At 27.0% G+C, this 17,854-nt stretch overlaps 1 protein-coding gene across 4 annotated transcripts in view; it reads left to right on the top strand.

Moving 5' to 3' along the window:
• Positions 1 to 17,854, top strand: part of LOC122497695 (small conductance calcium-activated potassium channel protein) — a 659,102-nt gene that overhangs the window by 413,245 nt on the left and 228,003 nt on the right. For all 4 annotated transcript variants that reach the window (XM_043604959.1, XM_043604958.1, XM_043604961.1 and 1 more), the window contains one exon: positions 11,073 to 11,462. In XM_043604959.1, coding sequence (XP_043460894.1) covers positions 11,073 to 11,462 — 390 coding nt within the window. The remainder of the gene's footprint in view (positions 1 to 11,072; positions 11,463 to 17,854) is intronic.

The raw sequence follows: 17,854 nt of genomic DNA, 5'->3' as shown, positions 1-17,854 counted from the left end.
ATATTTTAGTACCTAACAAATGGAATCTAGAAATATCGCAAACCTATGAAAATAAACAAAATTGCTGACGAGGGGAATCGAACCTACGACTTACGGACTAACAGACTAACGCTCTAACCACTATGCTAACGACACATGTGTACAGTAAAGTATTAATATCTCAGTATCATTCAGACATACAATTATTGAGTCAAAGATGAGAAAAAAATAGGGATACGTTAGAAATAATAAATTGAAATAAAATAAATTGAACTAAATTTTTAATAATTAAATTACTTTACTTATTGCATTTAACATTTTACGTAATTCTTAAATTACGTGGTAATTTTTTAATAATTTTTTATTCATAGTAAGAAGTATAACAGTATTTTAATAGGAACCAAATTATTATTGAGATTAAAGTTTAAATTTTGTTTATAATTTTAATTTGTTTAAATAATTTATTATTTACAAAATTAGACAATTGTGTTAAATTGTTATTATTAAATTTAATAAGAATAAAAAATGAACAACTGAAAAGTAAAATATTAATTTTTTTCAATAAATTCATATTTATAAACATTCCTAAACTTTTTTTATAATTTTTTTCAAGTTTATGTCAAAAAAGCAATGTTGGCAAAGAGCGTTGTGAACAATTTTTCTATACTCAGCCAGCACTTGCCGCCGTGGCTTATCCAAGCTTTGGCGAAACAAAAATTCTGTACTGCGCCAGCACTAATTGTCGAGGCTTGGCTAGACTACGCCGAACAATCGTCTGAGTACTAAGCCAGTGGTGAACATCGGCACTACACTGGCATTTCCCATTGGGTATCTAGGGGTTTTCGGGGTCGCTGATTACGAATACGGGGTCAAAATTCGTAAATTTATAATGGAGGATCCAATATGGTGGACATCGATTTTTAAAAAATGTTCTAAAGTCCATTGTTAAAAAAATTATAATAGTAATAATGTAATTAATTAGAATAGTCACATAAAAAATATTATAATAAATATTTTCCTTTAAGTTTTGAACATTCAAAACGATCCAAGTACTTTCTTTTCGACAATGTTTTAAAATTACTGGAATAAAATAAAATATATTGTAATTGCAAACATATATTTATAGTAAAAAATATTTTTTCTAATTAGAAAAAACATTTTGTGAATCAAATTAAAGTTAATAAAATTAATCAAAATATATTGTTGTTCATCTGTATGTTCAAAATTTTAGAAATATAATAATATATATACTAAACTGAAAATAAATTATATCATTCAAATAACCGATTACTTATCTATTATCAAAAAAATATTTACTTGAGTCAAATTATTTTTAATTAATTTAATTAAGTGGTATTTGCTTCAATTACTGAAATTAATTATTAAAATACAACTTAATGGACTTAAATTAAAATTATTCCATTCAAGTAAATATTTATTTAATAGTCGATAAATAGTTATTTGAAACAAAAAAATTTTTTATACATATATATGTATATAATAATAATAATAATTTAATAAAAATAATTAGAATTAGAAATTAAAATCAATTCTTGAATAAAATAAACAAAAAATGTTTAAAATTTTTAAAAACATTTTTTGAATGGTTATTGTTGTCCTATTTTCAAACTACACATAATAAATTGCAAATATTGGATCTGCCATTTTTAATTTAGGAGTTTTGACTTTATATTCGTAATCAGCGACCTAAAAAACCCCTAGATAGCGATAGACGTGTCGGTTAGAAAACTTTTTAAAAATTGTCGTCCGCCATATTCGATCCGCCATTTTGAATTTTGAATTTTTGACATTATATTCGTAATCAGCAACCTCAAAAACCCCTAGATAGCGATAGACGGGACGATTAGAAAATTTTTTCAAAATTGTTGTCCGACATATTGGATCCGCCATTTTGAATTTTGGAATTTAGCGATCAGCGATCCCGAAAACCCCTAGATGCCGATCGACGAGTAAATACAAAATTCTGAAAAATGTATGCATTTGCAAGTGACTTTGTGGGTGGAAACGTATGCGCAGGAGGGTTAAATTTTAATCAGTGAAATACCACTCTGACAATTAGTTAAATATAACTGATTCTTAGTCGTTCTTGTGGAAGAGTTTTCTGTATTTTAATCAGTGAAATATGACTAATAGTCAGTAAAAATTCATTGTTTCTTTTCAGTAGTATTTCACTGATTGACAGTAATTTTTTTACTAAATTAACCAGTTAATCTGTTTTATCGACATTCAATAAAACAGAATCACTGATTCTCGGTGCGAATTCCTACAGACAATCATCGGAATTGCACTGATTGTCAGTAAAAATTTTACTGATTAATTGGTGGAAGAGTTTTCATTTTTTCGTCGGTAACATTTTGCGTATGTGCACTCTAAATCTGAATAAGTAAAAATTTCACTGATTTCAATTCAGTGGCACAGTTTTCTTTAATTCTTCAGTGGAATTTCACTGAGAATTAGTAAAAACCACTGATTGTCAGTGAAATTCCACCTGATTCATAAAAGAAAACTGGGTCACTGAATTGAAATCAGTGGAATTTTCACTCATTCAGATTTAGAGTGTGAGATAAAAACTAATTTTCCTACAAGATCTGCATTTTATTCTCTCTTGTTAAAAGAATAAAAATTAACAAATTTTCAGACTAGGTACAAAATTCGAAAATGGATTGAAAATTATTATTATTACTTATTGTTTTTAAATACAAATTGAAATGATAAAATGCATTCGTTAAGCTTTGAAACATAGTATATAGGTAAATGAAAATGATAATATGGAAATTTATGCTGACATGATGAAAATTATTATTAGGACAAAAGGATTGCATTTGTCGTGTCTGGAATGTGAAGTCAGATAATTTCCCGCAATCATCATTCACTTCAAGCATCATTCGGAAATGCAGGACAAACGAAATTTATGATATATAAAGTTTTATTGAGACGCTTTCAAGTGTTTCATTCGTTTTGAATTTAATTATACTTCATTATCGCAAATGTTTCGAAAACAAGAAATTTAGAAAATTAAAACATATTTTCGAGAATTTATTCAAAAAAAAATTTTTTTTTAACGTGATTAGTGTGACAATTTTTTAATCTATTTATTTATTCAAAATGTCAGTTTTGAACAAATAAACTATTTATTTAATTGGCATCATAGTTTAGTTATAAATAAATTTTTTATTTACCTATTTGAAAACATTTTCAAATAAATATACTTTTATTCATATTTTTCCAAATATTTTCGAATATCTAAATAAATTTTTATTAATTTTTTCTATTAAAACAGTTTGAACTTAAATACAAAAAATTATTAATTGAAATTTGAATCTAATGTTAAATAAATAGATAAACATTTATTTGAAAAATTTTAAACCTTTCCAAAAATATAATTCTTCCATATCGATTTCATTTATGAAAATAATTTATTCGAAATGTAATAAACGGTTAATTACAAACATTTAGTAAAAAATTATACAAACAAGAAATTATTAGTAGGTATTAATAATATTTAATTGTATAATAATATTATTAATTAATTACCTAATTAAAAACACACTAATTCTTACTGTAACTGTTACATTTGTAAGTAATTGATACCAGAATAATTAATCTGTATTAATATCTTAACACAGATTTCTTTAAAATGGAATTTTCACTTTCTTCCTGGTATTTATAAGTAATAATGGATCAATCCAGGTGAACAAATCAATAATTTTTATTATTTAGAATATTAAATTTTTTATAAATATATAGGGTAAATGCACTAGTAGTCGGACACTTAAGGATACGATCTTATACACGGAGAGACCCACATTTGCAAAAATTACTAAAAATGGTTGCAATGACCGGAAATAAGGGGATTTTTAGCATAATATACTACAGAATTAGATAAATTTACAAAAGAAATAGATAAATTTGCTACATTGAAATAGCAAGTTTTAATATTTTGTGTAAGAGTTGTAAATGTAGCGAAAATTGATTATAGTTTTCTCTAATTTAATTAGACAAAATCTGACAAATGAAGACATTTTCCACTAAAACTTTCTATCCACTGTAGTAATTTTTGGTGAGCAAGTGTGGCTAGCGAGCGCAGTCATATGGCGCCTGCATTTCTATTGGTTGCTAACTTCGTCAATCTCCGTAAATGAGCCGATGCCATCCGATCATTGACAGTGACTATGTTTCGCGTATGTAAAATAAATTTGGATATTATCTACAATAATTAAATATAAAGGGAAACGTAGGTCGTTCGTTATCTCAGAAAGTGACCATTATAAATTAATAAATTTTGCATCTATTCCTGTCCCAAGAACTATGTCTTATAATAAGTTGTTAAAAGTAAACTGCTTTCTCGTAAGTGCTGTAAATTTTCATCATTCAATATATAAGGAAACAAAGATGTATACTTTCAGTGAAATTCGTCGTCGTGCGTGCAGTTGTGTATTAGTGTATTAGTTAACCGCGTCTATACATATAAGTGAAATAAACATGTGTGTGTCTTCAAATATTTATCCAACAAATATATAAGTGTGTGTGTGTCTGTGTATGTAAAAATCCTTCCAGTTTGTCTCCATTAGTCAAGAATTGACGGGAAACCGGCGACAAAAATCCGTATTTTTTCTTTTCACTCTTTCTTTCTGCATTTACAACGACTATAGTAATTTTACGTACACAATACTTCTGAGTTTACTACAGTTGTTTGGAACTATTGGACGAAATAGTAAGAAACTTTGCTAATTTGGTGAATATTTGTCGGATTAGTGACTTAGTGTAGAAAATAGTAAAAAATACAAAAAATCCCCTTATTTCCGGTGGTTGCAATGTGAATATAGTAAATTCTAGTGTGATTTTATACAAAAATTAGTAATCTCGGTCTCTCCGTGTATTATGCTTTTTTTCTTGAAATAACAAATATCTACTGTGTTTATAAGCACATTATCAATTAAAAGAGTTCTTCAGGATTAAAAATCATATAAATTTGTTACAAATACTTGAGTATTTAATAAAATATAAACATTTTAATGAAAAATTACGAATGCTTTAGTAGTCGGACACTTTTTTCCCTTTTTTCTATAGTCGGACATCTGTCATATATTTTGGATTTATAAAGTAAAACAGATAATTTTTTAATTGCTATCGGCTGGAAAATGGAATTAAACCATATTAGAAGTTATTAATATAATATTTAAATCGTATAAGTTTTAAGATTTATGATTAATTATCAACAAAACTTTGTGCCACTCATCGCGCTACTCGAAAATGGTTGTATCTATAGTCGGACACCACGATTTTTAAAATATTAAATAAAATATTTATTGTTTAATTATTTTGTAAAATAACACTAATTTCATAAAATATAAACTTTACACATTCGTCCAGTATATTTTTTAAAGTAATTATCACAATGCATTATTATTTATTTGCCAAAAAACACGAAAGTGTCCGACTACTAGTACTGTCCGACTATACCCGCACTTACCCTATTTTTTGCATGTCCATTTTCCAATTGTACATAAATTTTAACACTTTTTAAGTGTTCTACAAATTTTTTTCTCTTAAACACTTTTATTAAACACTCTTTTAATATTTTAATTAATTATAAAAAATTTATAAGTTTATATTAATTATATTTTAATTATTTTATATGTCTTCACAGTATAAACTTTTTTTATATTTTCACTATTTTGTATTTCGTACTTTTTGAATTTCTGTAATAAAATATTGTGCAATATTTTTTCATATTTTTTTAATATTTCAAGTTTAATTTTTCAATTTTAATTATTATATTTAATTTTTTAATTTCTCAAAACTATAGGACCTCAAAGTAAAAGCAAAAAACAATTGAAACTATTTTATAGTGACAACTTCTTGCGAAAAGTGCTAAGCACTGGATTTATTGGGATCGATGCTATAAATCCGGATGAGTCACCTGACAACTTACAGAGCTTAAAAGTCACACGTATCTTTTTCTTTACTGGATCTAAATAAATCACGAGAAAATCTGTTTTCTCTGTTTCTGGCACGTGAATTCTTTCACCAAATTTTGTTGCCTACATTATTCTGAAAGAATACCATTTTTTTCTACTTTTTTCTAAACATATTCCCATTTTTATTATATTACTAAAATTTTTATTTTTTTTATTGTATTTTTTCTTGTAAAAAGTTTTATTGTTTAACCAAAACTTTTGTTACTGTAAAATATAATTTTTTTCTGTACATAAAATCAAAAAATTTACCGTGGGTAATATTTTATTATGAACTAAGAAAAATTACAAATGTAAATTATTTCTCCCTGACTATATCTACATATAATTATGATAATCTAAAGCAGCTCTTTATAATAGCAACTGCTTGCTAATTTTGCAATTAGAATTTACAATTAAACGAACTTTCTTTTTTATTAATAAAAAGTGCATCCCACATAGAAATGCTGCGAGAGAAGCTGTAAAAATCTTTTAGAGATTTTTTTATTATAGTTGACAAACGCATGAAGTTGAATTAAAAAATAAAAGAAATAAAAACTTTACGGAATGTATAAAATTTGTACTTTGAGACTATTAGCATTTTTTTCAATATATTTGATTTTATAAGCATAACCTTTTTTTATAGAGTCTTCCTTACAAGAAATAGTAAATTGCATGTATAATATTAGAATATTAAAAAAAAAAATAATTCGGGTAAAGAAAAAGATGTTCTTCAAAAAAAAAAGAAATGAAAAGAAAAAGATTTGAGGAGAGAAATGTGTGAAACTGTGAAAAATGTGAGAAGAAATTAGATTGGAAAATTGTCCGATTGCATGCGCGCACAAACTTTGTTGAGGAAAATGGGTATATTTTTGTTATTATATTTTTTTTCTGTTCGTTATTTCGAATTTTGTTTAGTCAAAAATAAATGTTTTCCGAGGATAGTTTTTTTTTTTTTTTTTTAGAAAAAGAAGTTTATTTTGTTTTTATAAGTCTTAGGAATTGGTATTTTTAACTTCAGTATTAATCAATTTTATTTTTTGAAATTTTTTTTCTATTATTTTTATTTTGACAGTAATTTTATTATTCTGTTGTTTTTATATTTTAAGTATTGTTCTAGTATTTTTATTTCTATTGAACTTTCCTATTCTTTTAATATTTTCATTAAGTATTGTAGTCTTATATAGGTGTAAGCATTATCTATTTCCATTACACAGATTCACAAAAAAAATTTTTGTTTCTGATCTGGGGGTCTGATTATGTGTACCTTATGTTTTTGAGGTCGATGAATCTGAATCCGAGGTCTATTTAACCCAATGTCATCAGGGTTTTTAAATAACCCCAAAAACCAATATGGCAGAAACTTATTTGGAAAATACTTCGGATTCGATTAAAACTCGTTACTCGGGGGTTTTTGGGGTCGATTATTACGAATCAGCTTTAAAACATTAAGCATGTCAGATCCAATATGTCGAACAAAATTTTTTAAAATTCATTGAATTTTCTTTTAACTCGATACTTGGGGGGTTTTTGAGGTCGCTGAATAAGAATTTAAGATCGGTTTTCAAAAACTGAAAATGTCGGATCAAATATGACGGATAAAATTTTCCAAAATTGATAGAATTTGCTTGAAACTTTGGAGCTTCGGAGGGTTTATTAAATACATATTAAAGTACATACATACAATACTCACTGTTCTTACTTATCATCCTTATCATATTTTACAGTTATTCACAAAGAATTCGATGAATTTTTTTTATATTTTAAGAAAAAAATGATCGACACATGGTGTTAAGTAATTTAGTTTTTTCCATATTTTTTAGTATTTCTACTTTTTAGAATTCTTTTTGTTCTTTTGTTTAAGTATTCCTGTTTTTTAAATATTTTCTGTAGTTTTTTTTATTCTTCTACTATTTTTATTATTTTGGTATTTTTATTTTTCAAGTTTTTTTGTCTACTTTTTTGCATTCTTTTATATCTTTCTAGTATTTTTCCGATTTTTATTTTTTTTTTATTATTTTATTTTTTCTATTTTTATAATATTTTTATTTTCTTTATTATTATTATAATTGAGGAGCTGGATTCTAGAACCGGCTCTTCGCTCGGACCGTAAGCGCTAATACCAGTCGGGTGGCAGTGAGCGCCTCTGGGCCTGTCACTGCTACCCGACTGATATTAGCGCGTGCATTCCGAGCGAAGAGCCGGTTCTAGAATCCAGCTCCTCAATTATTTCAATTAAAGATTATTATCATTATTTCAATTAAAGAGAAATCGAAAAAAAGTATAATAAAAATTCATAATATTGAAAAATAAATATTTAAAAAAATAGCCGAAAGAAAAAGTAGAAAAATCGAAATTCTTATTCCCTCGTTTGAATTCTTAAGTCAAAGAAAATCTTTGTGTTGAAACGAATCCGCCAACTAAAATCTGAAGCTCAAAAGAAAAGTTCCAAGCGAGTATTCTGGGGATTACGGGAATTAGACGCGAGCGAGGTAGATGGGGGAGACCCCAAGACATTTGTCTGGATCACTGTTATTTCACCGGATTTTCTATGTACAAAAGGTTTCTCCACATTCTGCAATTAGACAGATAATCCCTGAGCTACAAAGTAAGTAGTTTCTGCGTGTATGTTTATGCAAAGAGCCTTAAAATGTATTGCAGATTATTTATAGGAATGCTTCCTTGTTTGCATATACGCATACTTAAATATATATTGTACATGTATGTATGTACATATATATAAGAAAAGTTCATTCCTCAAAATAAACAACTATAGATTGTGGGTAGTTTCCTGTGAAACAAATTTTCAACATTGTTTATAGATATTTTTATTGTATATAAAAGAAAACAAAAAATTTTATAATAAACTAATCAAAAATTATAAATAATAACAAATGTATTATTAAATATTAATTAATAATAATAATATTATTTTGAATAATAATAATAATAATAATATTATTTTGAATAATAATAATAATAATAATAAATGAAATATATAAAAATGTTTAAGTATTGCGTTGAAAATTTTTTGACAAATTAAAAATTTTTAAATGAAATGAAATTATAAATTTTCACTTGTTTGGTTTGACTAAAATTAACTTTGATTAGTGACACAACAATAATGACGTTTGTAAATAAATAAATAATTTTCAACATTTTGGGACTTTTTACTATATATACTGATTCAGAAATTTTATTTCTATGACTGCATTTTAAGCAATTGAACTCCTCAGCATTGAAAATAATTTTTCAGTAAATGAATAAAAAATAAAATAAAATAAAATAATAAATAATAATAATAATAATAATAATAATAATAATAAAATACAACGTATTAATATTGTAGGTATTTTACTATTGAGAATGAAAAATATAACTTCCTAAGTTTTGCCTGACTAAAATTGACGTTAACTACTTACATACTAAACTATCAGTAGCTTAAATTTGAACTAAAAAGGATTAAAATAATCCATTTTTGGATTAATTTTTTCTTTGAGAAAAATGTGTCCAAATCAAATTTGAAAACAAATTAGGTAAATGGTAAAGAATTATATATCAAAACTTAATGAATTAAAAAAATATAAATAACATTTCAAAACATTTTCAAAATATTCGTACGTAATACTTGAACGTCTTCAGTAATTAAAAAATAATTGAAAATAAAAAAAATAAAAAAAGTACTATTTATATAATAAAAAAATAAATTTCTAAATCTGCAATAAAAGAGAAATTTCTTAAAATTAATTTTTCAAAAATTGTTTTTTTTAAATTTTACTTTTGAAATTTCTTTTTGTTTCGACTTTTTTTGAGACTTTTTTAATGACCATTTTTTATTTTTATTATTTTCCGGATAAGTTTTGCAACATATTTATTGGACAACATTCAACGCAAATAGAAATACAATCATTGAGAGAGCTTTCCTAAGAAATTCTCATTTTAAAAAATATAAATTCGTGCAGACATTTTTCTCATAAAATAACAAAAATTTATCTTACACTTAAACATAAGAATTGGTTTTATTAAATTATATTATAAAGTATATATACATAAATTTATAAAAAAAAAAACAAAAAGGAAAAGACGCAGACAAAAAATTATAATTTATCCAAAAATAGTTAAAAAATTATATAAATTTAGAAATATTCGACATTTTTTTCAATCATTATTTGTAAATAATACTTTTCGATATAATTAAAAATACATGTTTCTTTTATTTTTGAAAAATTCCTATGCGTAACACAGTCATCCCTGGAAAAATTGTAAATATTTAATTCACTGGAAAAAATTGATCTAGGTATTAAAAAAAAATTGAAATTGATATTTAAATTAATTTAAATTCAGGATAAAATTTCTTCTTATTGAAAAGAGATTTACACTCTCGCTTCATACTTAAGTAAGTTCACTTTCAAGGGAGTAAAATTTTTAAATAAAATTAGAATTTTAAAAAATATAAATTCCTGTTTTAAAAATTGATTATCTCGATAGAACATTTACAGTATTTCTGGAATTAAACTTTTCTTTTGCTTTATTGTTGGTGTGAACTCAACCCCCAATGGATTGTGAATTAATTTTGTTTCTTGTATTTAAAATGTAAGATTTTACTCTTTTCTAAATTAAAAGTCAGCAATGCCAGAACTCCCGATGGAGTAAAACTAACTCCTAAAAAATTTAGAACAGAAAGAAAAAATTTAGAAAATTTATTTCAAAATAAGGAATTATAAATTTCCATCAACAGGATCAGAAAAACTAAAAAATGAAAATGTAATAAATGGTCAAATTTTTTCAGTGTTAAAATTGTCAATCTTGTCCTGAATGTTACATTCGTACAATAACAAAAAAATGTAAATATTCGTCATTTTTGTGATTGTATTGTTGCACAAAAATTGCAGTGAATTTCGTTGAAACATTTCCCCATAAATTATTGAATAGAATTTAAAAGAATTTTCTCTTCGCCGAGAAGAAACAGTCTTGCGGTAGAAATGAAAGTAAATAGCCAATTGCCTGTTGCCTTTTATGAAACCTGTAGTATTTTTTGAATTAGCTTTTAATGAAGAATTATGTAAACATAGGGGATGACAGAAGAAAGTAAGAATTTCGAAATGCATGTTACAGCTGCGGAAGCCAGTGTCCACTCTCTCGATTCCCGGGGCGATGAAGAACTGTGGCGGAATGGCCGCAGGGCCCGGGGGTACCGGGAGTGGGGGTAGCGGCGGAATCGGTGGCGCCGGAGGTGAAGAGGCCGCGATCGCTCTCGTCGGCGTCCATTCGGAATACCCGCGTTATATGGAGGATCGAGGCCTTGGCGGTGGTTCGATTAAGGGCCACGGAAGCATTGGTACTGCCTCGAAGCACAAACCAAACGTCGGCTATCGGCTCGGCCGTCGGAAGGCACTCTTCGAGAAGCGGAAGCGCATTAGTGATTATGCCCTCGTCATGGGAATGTTCGGAATTGTCGTCATGGTCATCGAAAACGAACTCTCAAGTGCGGGGTTGTACACAAAGGTGAGTCAAAAAATCTATAACAAACAAATTTAAAAGAAGAACTTAATCAGATTATTCAGTTGTTACTTATTTTAGCAAACAAAATTAAATTTATCAATACTTAATTAATACCTATACTCTCTAAATCTAAAATAGCGATAAGTATACCACTGATTCCAATGAGCGTATATATACGATAATTGGAATCAGTGGTATACTTATCGCTGGGAAAATAGTGAAATTTCGCAAATTCAGATTTAGATAGTATGCGGCAATCAAGGTGAAATTGTCAAGAAAAATTGTTTTCTAACACACACCCCGAAAGTACACGATTTCTTACCTGTGAAGGGGGAGAAAAGTATGTCTTTCCCAGCGAGCGCACAGTGGTGCAAACCTGCAAATTGAGTTTTAAAAAGGTCTACAGGCCTTATTTTTAAACCGATTTTATTAATTTTTTTTTAAATGACAGCTTACAAAATTGCAAAGAGCTTTGTCGAGCCTGATTTTTAAATTTCTATTTGTTTATATTAATTTGTTTATTGCAAAGTTAACCAAAAGGAAGAATTTTTCAAATAATTTGTTCTCCCATTTATGCAATCAAATATTTATTATTCAAAATTAGTCAAAATTAATGTTAGTGTACTCCTTGAATAAAAAAAAATTAAACAGGTAAAATTTTTATAATTATAAACAAATTAAGTTAACAAATATTGACTGCTATAACAAACTGTAAAAAAAGACAATAACTTTAATGGATTTTGATGAAATTCGTTACTCAGGGGTTTTTGGGGTCGCTGATTACGAATCAAATGTTAGTTTTTTAAAATTCAAAATGTCGGATCCAATATGGCGTACGTCAAAGTTAAAATTCATCAGATTTACTTGAAATTCGTTACTTGGGAGTTTTTGGGGTCGCTGATTACGAATCAAATGTTAGTTTTTTAAAATTCAAAATGTCGGATCCAATATGGCGGAAGTCAAAGTTAAAATTCATCTGATTTACTTGAAATTCGTTACTCGGGGTTTTTTGGGGTCACTGATTACGAATATGAAGTCAGATTTTCAAAATTCATAATGGCGGATCCAATATGGCGGACGTCAAAGTTAAAAATTCATCAGATTTACTTGAAATTCGTTACTCAGGGGTTTTTGGGGTCGCTGATTACGAATCGGATGTTAGTTTTTTAAAATTCAAAATGTCGGATCCAATATGGCGGACGTCAAAGTTAAAATTCATCAGATTTACTTGAAATTCGTTACTCGGGGGTTTTTAGGGTCGTTGATTACGAATCAGATGTTAGTTTTTTAAAATTTTAAATAGCGGACGTCAAAGATACAAATTTATCTGATTCACTTTAAAATCATTACTCCGGAGTTCCTACTTACCAAGACTGATGATGATTAATTTTTTGGTGTTTGAAAATATAGAAAATAAGATTATAGAAAATGAGGAGGTAATGGAGTAAATGAAGATGCCTATCATGAAAAAAAAGTTTTTCTTTATTATCTATCCTAATAGGTTTATTGAAATCATTCAAGAACTAATATTTGCAGCTTCTATAGAACAAATTGAAATAAAAATATGTGAAAAAAGTTTCAATTTTAGTTTACGAAAAATTAAAATAAAACTCTTTTCGAACCTCTTTTAAGCCTCTTTATTTCTCTTTTCAACCTTTTTTGAACCTCTAATATTGTCGAAAAATACATTTCTCCAGTGTTTCAGGATTTATAATTGTTATGCATAGAGACTTAAAAAATGATAAAAAGAGGATTTTGGAGAACTAAAAGAAAGTAAAAATTTTGACTTGGGGGGCCACTAAAACAATATTAATATTTATTAATCAGTACTGTCAAAATGTTATATCATCCCAAAGTTACTCCATATCTGGCGCCAGTAGAAGTCAGTACAGCACCAGTACCTGCCATGTTTTTCTTTTAGTGTCCAATATTCGTTTGAACGAAGATTAATTTTTCTATTGGAACTTTTTTACTTTCTACTTTTTATATTGTCTGAACGAAATGATTTATGAAATAAATCACCGAAATGATACAGAATTTGAAACCCTTGGCGCATTTTCAAAATTCAATATGAATATAAATTCATCTGAATACAACTCTGAGAATTTTGTATCTATAATTTCTGTATTTTCCGTTATTCACACAACGAATGAAAATTATATATTCAAAAAACGTAACAAAGACCAGATCGACAACTTCCATTAGTGCAGAAACTGATCGCTTATGATGGCTTTTTTCAAGATCCCAATCTTTTGTTACCTTAATCAAATTCTAATTTTGATGACAGTGATTAATTTTGACAGGAAATTTAGTGATATTATTCACAGGAATCTACATATAGTTCTTTTCATTTCTTATTAATGAATATTTTATTTTTATTTTGTTTCATTTACATGGATTATATAATTAAAAATAATAAAAATTTAAAATATTAATACTTTCATCTAAGCAATAATTGTTTAATTTTTTTCTACAGTGAATAATTTATTTAAATTAAAAATTTTTTAATGAATGATAATAATAATTGTTTTTTTATGTTTGTACAAGTTAGTTGTATAATGAATTCTCATCAACTTTGTAAAGCACGTTAAGTATATTTCAAAATAAATGTGATGTTCAAAAGAGAAATTTAATGACAACTCGAAATTCAATTTATTCCGTTGGGAAATTTTCTCTTCGGTTTGTCTATAAAAAAATGGAGGTATACACATATGACTTCTAGAAATATCTTGGAAGTCAGTAATAAAGATATTTAAGATTTAACAGTTGACAGTTTCACTGCTTATTTTTATTTTCCTCCAGTATCAACACAGGAAACAAGAAGTGTTATTTTAACACTAAAAGTAGTGTTAAAACAACACGCAACATTTTTAACCGACACTGTGTGAATTTAACACTTCATTGGTGTTAAAATAACATTAGAGTGTGTTAAATTAACACTCGAGGGTGTTAAATTAATATACATTTTTAATGGGGTTAAAATAACCCAAAAATTGTGTTAAAACAACACCATCTGAAAAGTACACGCAACAAATTTAACACATATTTTTTTCTGTGAAATATATCAAAGGGAAAATTAAAATTCTTTAAATTGTACAAGTATTATTATCATTAAAAAAAAGACTGTCTAATTGTTAAATATTTTTATTTTTCAGAATAATAATTAGTATTTTAATTTTTTTAATAACACTAACATTAGTAATAATATTACTTTAATTCCAAATGTAGGTAAATATTAACTATATTATTATACTATTACTATTTCTAATATTTATTTTTAAATGTTCTCTAAATCTTACTGTTAAAAAAGTAAGTTAAAGAAAGGTACTTATTTGGTACCAATTTTGGTACTAAAATAAAATACAATAAAATAAAAAATTTTAATGGCCGTTAATAAATACCAATTTCTAAATATTTTATTGATTTTGCGCAGAGGAAAAGATCATTTATTTTGCAATTAAAGTTTTAAAAGTGTGAAGATGCTTTTTTGTTTGTTTTATTAATTTATTCAAAGAAACTATAATTTTTAACTGTAGTTAGAAGTTATGATCTTTATAAAATGAATTTACTTATTTTAATTAGTAAAACAAACAATAGAAACATTTTCGAAAGACAATTCTGAAACTGTTTTATTTTATAAAATAATTAGGTACTAAAAGGGCTCTCTATAGTTAAATCCCCACATTCTGCCTTTCTATTCAGGCAGTAACTCTATTTTTCCGCATCCTATTTTCTATTTTCACACGGGAATCTTTAAAGTGATAATTAAAAAACAATAGTAATTACTTTTCAATCTTAAACATTATTATATTGTAAGGTGGATTTGCATTTTATCAGTGACCCTTTTTTTGTGCTCGTTGGGATTATAATGCCATGCACATTTCTTTGGCCGTGTTCCGAATTTCGATGCCAAAATTTTCGATGAGCATAGTGAAGCTGCTTTGCTTTTTGTTAGCAACGAGCAACGTGATACTATTCATTTTATTTGGTTGCGTTGTGAGAAGATACTACAATATTCCCACAAGTAGAATATCTGCTGGTGGCAGAAATTTTCGAAAGCTCTATCCTCACTCTCTATAGTAGAGTATTATATGTTTATGCTGGCACCCCCAACCACTGCTCTGTCATTTGCCGACTCAAGTTTGGCGCCACCCTGGCTGCTACGAGACTACTTATTATCTTTCAGATGATATAGCATCGTTATACACACGCTTGATAATCGAGATCCGTAACTTCATATCGTTCCACGTGCACAATTCCTTTGTTAATTCAGTGTATAATTTATCTCGAGCATCTCTCTCTCTCTCCTCATTTTATATGTTTAATTTACAAGGAAATTGGAAAGAGCGAAAAATTTAAATGACAATTTTGGGTACGTAGTTACAATAAGTCAAATGAAATTAAAAGTTTTAAAAAATTATTTTCAATTAAGGGGAAGAATATAACTTTCAATTGTTCTTTTTTGCAACAAAAATATTTTTTTTTTAGTTGTAAATTTTTAGAAACAATTATTTTTAATGGTTCTTTTCGTTGCTTTTTTAAAGAAAACAAATATTCCTTTCTTTTATTGAATTTTTCAATCTCAATATTCTACTAATAAAATTGAAATAACAATTTTGAAGAAAATTGTAATTTTAATAGTTTTTCCGTTTTTCTAACAAAGAATAGGGAAAATGCATGTATAATCGGACGGTACCGGTACTCGGACACTTTCGTGTTTTTCGTCAAACCCATTTCGTACCGAAAGTCCGTTTTTGTGCCTTCACATTTGTACTTACCATTTTCAAAGATGGTGGGTTATTAAAAATTTACAAATAGTATTTCTTATGTATTTTTTCATCCTCTTTCAGAATATGGAAACTAACTTCTGACGTTATAATTGTTTAAACAAAAAAAAACACAAAGTTTTTTGGTTTTTGTTTCATTGAAACTACATTTTTGATTGGAAATCGCTTCAGCAAAAATTTGTGGATGACAAAATATCGCGTCCAAAATGTATGTATGACCTTTCATTTAGACATTATGAGAAATTTTTATTTTTTTGAAATTCAAAATGGCGGCTTGAAAATGGCGGCCTAACTATCTGAAATTTTGAATAGCCAGAAAAACAACACATTTTCTTATCACAAATGACTAAAATTAGAATAAAACTAACATCTTAAAATTTTATCACTATGACTAATTTAACAATATTTTATACAATTTTTATAAACAAATTGTTTTTTTGAAAGTCACAAATACTGAAAAAATTTGTTTGTTTACATATCGCTCTTATTTTTATAGTTCCAATGAATGTTAAGGATAAAAATTTTTTAACATTATTATTTAATAATTGAGGGTTCACGTGCAATAAGGGGACGCGCAGGCTATTCGTTGTCCTCTCGCGCAGCCGCAGAATCGCTATACGCGGAGACTTTCACTTCCATGCGTATCCCCTTATTGCACGTGAACCCTCAATTATTAAATAATAATCTTCGTATTTCATTTTTTCATTCTGATTGTCCATACACTTTGATCGAAAAAATGCAGGTATTTTTTCATGATTTATAATAAAACAATATTTGAAATTAGAAAATATAAAAAAATTATGAGTAACAAATAAATTTTGTTTATTAAATGCTTTTTTCTATAACAAATTTCGTTTGACTGATCTAAATTATGCAAATTTTTCTCCTTTTTATTTATAAAAAATATTATTAAATTGTTAATTGTTAAAAATTATAATTAAGATATAGGAAATATACCCATTTTATGCATAATTTATACATATTTCTCAATATAACAATATTGTTCAGAAACTCATTCTTTTCTTTTGGAAAAGAAACATTACATATTCTATTCTATTTGTCAATTACAAATTTTAATTGAAAATTAAATTAAAACTTTTTAAATATTTAGAAAATAAAGGAAAAAAATTTACTCAAAAAAATGTTCTGTTACATTTATTTACGAATTTCTTTAATTCTAAAATTATTCGAAAACATCAATAACTTTTTTCAAATAAATATTTAATCCATATTATTTTTCTATAGGAATAAAGAATTTCAAATTCAAATCTTTTCAAGTTTAATACACGGCGAGAAAAAAAAAGAGAGCCGTTTGATTTGGCAAGAGAGCGCTGTTTTCCCTTTATAAAGCACAGCAGTAGCGCCGCAAACGTCGAACGGTTATACTTTTTGAGGAGTATCGGTTCTCTTCTCCACACAAATAGAGCCGGTTACTTTCCAAAAAGTGTACCCGCTTTTCCCAAAAAGGAGAACCGTTCTCCCCTCGAGAGTAAGCAGCGTGCTTAACCTCAAGTTGAACGGCTGTTTCGCATTTAAAATGTGAAACAATTGTATTTCGCCCACTAGGTAACGCTAAAAAAAAAGGTAAAAATGTAGCCGTATGGAGAA

The sequence above is a fragment of the Leptopilina heterotoma genome, unplaced genomic scaffold (assembly GCF_015476425.1).
Source record: "Leptopilina heterotoma isolate Lh14 unplaced genomic scaffold, ASM1547642v1 Lhet_135, whole genome shotgun sequence".
NCBI classification, from domain to species: domain Eukaryota; kingdom Metazoa; phylum Arthropoda; class Insecta; order Hymenoptera; family Figitidae; genus Leptopilina; species Leptopilina heterotoma.
This window is presented reverse-complemented; position numbering and strand designations above follow the sequence as displayed.